At 28.8% G+C, this 6,888-nt stretch overlaps 1 protein-coding gene across 1 annotated transcript in view; it reads left to right on the top strand.

Moving 5' to 3' along the window:
• The window catches only part of LOC119674094, a 29,221-nt gene extending 23,540 nt beyond the window's left edge, over positions 1–5,681 (top strand). Inside the window, exon 3 of the mRNA XM_038085219.1 lies at positions 5,559–5,681. Within this exon, the coding sequence (XP_037941147.1) occupies positions 5,559–5,681 (123 nt within the window). The remainder of the gene's footprint in view (positions 1–5,558) is intronic.
• Positions 5,682–6,888: the final 1,207 nt, after the last annotated feature.

Below are 6,888 nucleotides of genomic sequence, written 5' to 3'. Positions count from 1 at the left end.
GAATCTATGTTCGAGCATATTTTCCATTTATTGTTTTACCAACGAATTGTTAGTAAGAATTTTTCTCATAGAATGTTACTGCCAATAACAAAATTACTATTGTGACATAGAGCGCCAGTGGAACAACAACTGAAAACAATGGCCAAAGCCACCGAGAGCTTGACGCAATATCTTATGGCACAAGGTTACTTAATATAAAGACAGAAATTAGAATTAAAAACAGAAATCAAACGCAATGTCAGACAAATTACAGAACTGAAATTGAATTGGTATGGAAACTGTGAACAAATCCACTAAAGAATAGCGTCCCTGAATATATTTAGTTACTTTAATATGAAAATTATAGAACTAAATTGCTAAGCGTTAATTAACGATGCTAAAGAATAGTTATTTCTAAATCATATTATAATTAACACTAAGTTGAAAGAATATATGCGCACTGGCCCTAGTAAAATGTCGATGTCATATGTTAATTAAAATATTTTTACATAAATAAGAATAATAGGAACACAACATATGCTACATATTATATATTAAATTATTAAATTATTAAATTAATTCAGTCGGTTAAAATTTATTTGAAATACTTCACTAACCTCGGACAATACTAAGAACAGTTACATAGCGCGGCGTGTCGTATGATTAACATATTTATTTAAATAATTAGATTACCAATAAAACCCGCAAATGATTCTTAGATTTGCATACGATTAGTGCAACAAAGTTCCTGAAGTTACAGGAAATAGAAGTTCTCATGGTTCTATATTTATAATAGACTGTATAATAAAATACACCTTGAAGAATTGAAAATTTTGAATCAAGGTCTCCATCACTTACCTTAATTTACTTAAATCTACTTTAACCACAAAACACAATAATTGGATGTACTTTAAACAAAAATTGTGATTACTAAGAAAAAAAAAATGGTAACATTATGGATATTTCTATGCCAAATGCAAAATTCCTTACATGTAAAATTATATATAACTGTATAACTATATAAAACTATGTAAAATAAAAGTAACCGTTAAATCAACTAATAGTTTATTTTTAGTTTAATACAAGCTTTTAACAATACAAACAGTACTGCAAAATAAGTAAACTCGTAAATTTTCCATTATATAGAATTTATTAAATAATCACGAGAAAAACCAAAATTAAAATGAATTTTGTAAATATTGGGAAAACGGATTACAAGAAAAAAAAACATAATGATTTTCGAGTTTTAGGGGGAACTTTATCATTGCAAATATAGGTCCCGTTTTTGGAAGAAATTTCTTTTATTTATTTGTATACTAGTGGTGATTGTATACAAATATGTATATGTGGTAATTGCAAGTCGTGGTGCCTTTTAAGTCTTCGTAGTTACTGAATCTTTGATGCAATTATGTGTTGTATCTTGAGCACCGGCAAAACGTTAATATCTTCATGTTTATTCTTCTACCCAATGAATCATGATACTATAACTAATAGTCTTGTAGGTTTGGGTACCATGTAAATTTCAGAACTATTTTTATAATACAATGCTGCACAAAAGTTTAACATTACCTCAGTATTCTCCAATACACTAATTTTAAATAAAAATAGCACAAAGTTTGATTAAAAAACTATAATTGTCCAAAGTATACAAAAATAAAATGAACTAACTGATATTGCTCTTTAAATCAATTATTTCTTATATGAAATATTTTTCAAATTAAAAGTATCTGCGGATAAACTAAAGACCTCTTCATCCTTTTAAATAATATTTTTTAATTTTAAAGAAGATTTGGATTCGGCATGAAATGGATAAAAACAAATAGGAGGACATTAATATGTCTTTACTCTTCCAAAATATTTTGTTTTGCCCATACACTGCTATGGAATATCTTTTTACTTTAAAATGACCAATTTGATTAAAAAAAGAAATGTGGGTATGAGCATAACATATATATAAATAGGTTAATGTCTATTGTGTATTTTGCAGTTTATATATCTCTAAGATACAAAATCATTAAACTGCAGTGCTTACGTAGTAATTATTAAACCTAGAAGTTATACTCGTATTAGTATTATTATATCTTGATATAGCGGAACTTTATCATGATACATAAGTAAACCTATTTCTTATTTTTATTTAATTTAAATATTTTATTAACATTAATTTTTTCATATTAGATATTGTTGTCAATCAAGCTGAAATTTAGAAAAAAATTCGCTACAATTGCAAATTTTATTGCGATGCCTCAAGGAAAGAATGGAGCATATATGTGTAGAAAGATTTGTGCTGTTCATGTTGGGAAAACTTTGTTGTAATCAGTTGTGTATAGTATTTGAAAGATGATCTCTTATATTTGTCGCGTCTTATGAAAGGCTGACTTAAACATTATGAAATAGGTTCATTGTAATACCACAAGTACTTTTTATAGAAAGCGAACTAAATTCTGACAATCATTTAAAATAATTCTTGACCAACAGATTCTTAAAAAATGGTGCTTACACATTTCTGATGGAATTACTGTGGCATTGGTCTGATTTTATTTATCGAAACCCAAGTTTCCGGGGTATATTTAAATTATGTTCTCATGCGAAGGTTGTTACCATAACACATATATCTTGACTTGGAGGAGATAGTGCAAGTATAATAGATTCTAAACAGAAAATTTAATTCGAAGATTACCTCGCAGAATGTCATATAATTTAACTTAGAGTAGACTGTGCTAGCTTAATAGATTCTTAACAGTGTTTTTAATTTGAAGATTACCTTGTTAAACTTTTCTTAACTTGGAGTAGATAGCTCAAGCTTCATAGAATCTTTGATTAAAATTTTATAGAACAAAGTTGCTTAATTAATGCAAAATAATACAAATACTTTATTGCTACTAGCGTTAAATCAAAATGATATTCAAAATATAATTTAAACATTTTTTCTTTTTAATAAAGCATACTCAAAGTAAAACAAAATATAAATGGACATAAAATTTGTTATATATTAATAAATGAAAATAAAAAATTTAAAATTTATTTTAAATATTATTAAAACTCTTCAAAACATAAGAAACTTAGGAAAACAGTTACATGGCGGAATGCTGTGTATAATTAACATATAGATTTGAATAAATAGATTATGACCACAACCTGTAGATGATGAAAAATTTGCATAAGGTTAATGCAATAATACCTTTGAAATTACAGGAAATGAAAACTCTCATTGGTTTATGTATTCGTATAATAAAATACTTAATAAAATATACCTTGAAGAAATTGATATATGCAGCGAAGCACTTCCTGGCTTAATTTAATTATACTTAAAACCGAGACGAATTAAATTTAATTAATCAACATTTTGTTTTAATTTAACATTACTTTGAAGATATAATATATATTGTGCAAAATTACTGGGCTAAATATAACGATAATTAGTACTTCAATTTTCGACCACTTGTTCGAGTATTGGAAGGTATATTTTATACCCATAAAACAATGCACCATGTCCGTCTATAGAAACAGTTTAGCCGCGTTCAATCGCATGATCATGAAAGTCAGGATATTTTTTTAGAATAGATAAATATCCAACAGTAATTATTTAATTGATGGCTTTGTTAATATTATGATATATGTCTCCATCTCGTGGAATTAAATGACATTCTAGCGCATACTCAAACATATATATAGAATTTATATATTTATCCTCTTCCGGATTTGTCGAAGGTGTTATAATACACCTAAGCACAGTGTTGTATATCAGTTTTATAATTGAGTCTGGTGTGACTACTTTAACCTAATTTTGGAAATGATAATTCGAGCAGCATATTTAAACCGCACTGGCACAATATTATACGAAAGTGTAATGCTGCTTGCGTATGCCGATGATATTGATATCATTGGCATTTTCCAACTTAGATAAGCAAGCGAAGCAAATGGGTCTTGTGATAAACACTAAAAAAAAGTCAGCCTAGAGATTCAACCAAAACTCACTCTTGCCAACAGATGTTACTTCGGGCTAAGTAGGCAATTGAGAAATAAAGCTCCCTCTCGACAAACAAAAATCACGTATCCTCCTGTACAATTACCAACATGACAAGAAGGCGTTAGGCGCATTCAAGAGAAAAATTCTTCGGAAGATATATGGTCCCTTACACGTTAGTGATGAGTATAGAATTAGATGGAACGATGAGCTATATAAGCTATACCGCGACATTGACATAGTAAAGCGCATAAAAATTCAGCGACTTCGCTGGCTTGGTCATGTCGTGCGAGTGGAAGAAAGTGCTCCGGCTAGAATGGTGTTTGATTCGGTATTTACAGGTCACAAACGTGATAGAAGAAGTCGGCATCTTCGGTAGAAGGACTAGGTGACCAATGATTTGGGGAGCTCGGTACTACCAACAGGCGACAGTAAGCAACTAATCGGTGTGGTTGACGGAGGCTAGTCGACGCCACCACGGACTACTCACGTCTGTAATGGCCATTTAAGTAAGAAAGTAAGAGTATTGATTAGTAGGCGTACCAAGGACAACTCAAAAGCAAGATTAGTGATTAGACTGTAATAATGAAAAAAAGAGGATCAGTCGTTGAATATAAGTTTAACTAATTATAAATTGTTAATATATGCAGATATTATTTACTGTCGATAAGATTTTTTATATGTTATTATTTTATTATTATTATATTATTATTTCTGTTTAAGAATAAAATGTTTGATGATTAATTTTATAGAAAATGTAAATTAATTTTTTTATATAAAAGTAGTCATAATTGTTTATCTCTGTTGGCTTTGCAATTTTTAGTGAAAAACAGTTGCATGTTTGGACACCACACACTGAACGATAACTATGTATATAAAATGTATATACATATATAATTTGGCTCAATGCGATTACAAACAATAATTCAATCTGTTAGTCGATAAGAAATTAACTTAACACTTAACTGGGTCAGGCTGCGTAGCCGTAAATGCCTTTAAATAATATTGGAAAATTTATACGTTGAGAGCAGATTTGTGTTTAGTGCATGTGAATGTATGTATACATATTTATACAATGCACCCATTCAGTACAAGATAATGTGTTAAGCTTCGGGCTGTATGCCAAATCTAAAGAAATGGTTTGCAATTGTCAGATACTATAGATTTGAAAAAATACTACTTATTGCTTCAATTTTTTTGAAATAGTGACTGGCAACTTGACTTAAATGGCCTTAAAGCTGTATTTGTCAAACAAACGCATTTTTTGGTATGAAAATGTTGCGTATGCGTTACAACTATCGAAATAAGTGATTTTAAATAAATTTCGTTTCCTCTACCCCACACACACACACACACACACACACACACACACACAAATTTATTAAAAATTAAATAAAACCAAAACTAAATTGGCAGAAAAGGCAATAAAGGTTTCAATATGTTTCTTATTTTGAGAATCATATAAATTATTGTGTAATTGATATTTCTTACAGCTTCAGATGCATGTATCGCACTGCATACATAGTTTGTATATGAGAGAGCTTAAGGGGGATACCCCCCACTCAGAATTCTTAAATTGTTTAAAAAATAAAATTATTAAGTTAATATACAGCTACAGCTACATGATCGTTCTACAGCTTATGATTTAACTTCTACAGCTAAACCAGGGAAAACTGGTTTAGTTAATAGTCATTTCAGCTTAAAAAGATGGCACGCGGACAACACTATATCATAATTATATAGCACGGCCGTTCTATTTTTAAGAAAAAGTACAAGTCAATTGTGGCGGCAAGTTTTATTGTGATCCAAAAAAAATCTTAATTTAAAATTATTTGGTCTTTTATTGAAGGAGGTGCTAGATTTTCATTTGTAGATATTTTAAATAGTAGATATTTTGGTTATGAGATGCTTCGGTGTATGGTTCCTTCAAAAGTATAAAAATTTTATTTAAAACCTTTTCAAATCAACAAGATTCTTAAAGGTTTGATCTCACATTTATGAGAACTAGATCACGTGAAGCTAAAACTGTCGTTTTTTCGATATTTGTAGCTTGGTTCACCATAACTTTTTCCCACAGATGTGGTTGGAAAGTAAACAAAACTTTTCAACTACTTTAAAGTATTTGCGTAAGAATATCTGTTTGATTTACAGATTAAAGAATTTAGCTTCACATAACAAAAATTTATGGATTTCATACTATCAATTATTAGATTTGGCTTGAAACTAAAGTCGTCGTTCCTTGGTATCTCTTCTGATTAGTTTAGGATAATAGAGATAATGTTATGAAAGGACTGAAAAAAAATTGGATAATTTGTGTTGCAACTATATATTTAAAAATTAATTAGAATTATTCAAATTATTTTGAAGGTTTGGTTTTGATTTACATTGATATACTTTCAAAAATGCTCTTGTATTCTATTAGTTGAAATATAATTTTGGATTTGGATTGGATTTGGTTATAACACATTCAAATTGTAATAAAAAAAAGTTATAAGAACTAAGAAGCTTTCAATATCATTAAGTTAAGAAGGCGACTTACTAATAAAAATAGTTAACATTGTATTCAGTTATTACCTTCTGCTGATTAGAAATATTTTAAAAAAAATTGTTTATACTTTAAATATTAAAATTTAATATTAATATTAAAAAGTCATTTGGGCGTATATTCTGGGTCCCCCAAAAAATTACATTGATCTACGTCTGTGAAGGTACACAAAGTGTACATGCGTTTTAGCCTTGTAAGACTGTCAATTATCTTAAAATTGGAAAACTTTTTAAATATTCTGAGACAATTTATAAATAATTTTTAAGCATATAATAAATTGCCAATAACTATATTTATGCAAAAAACGAAAGGATTTTGTTGTTATTGTACAATTTACTAATGGTATTTATATAAGACATATATAAAAAAAACTTTGCGGAGAGTTTGAAGTTTAGCT

This window comes from Teleopsis dalmanni, chromosome 2 (assembly GCF_002237135.1).
Source record: "Teleopsis dalmanni isolate 2A chromosome 2, ASM223713v2, whole genome shotgun sequence".
NCBI classification, from domain to species: Eukaryota; Metazoa; Arthropoda; class Insecta; order Diptera; family Diopsidae; genus Teleopsis; species Teleopsis dalmanni.
Note: the sequence above shows the minus strand (reverse complement) of the source record. Positions and strands in the feature narration are given on the sequence as shown.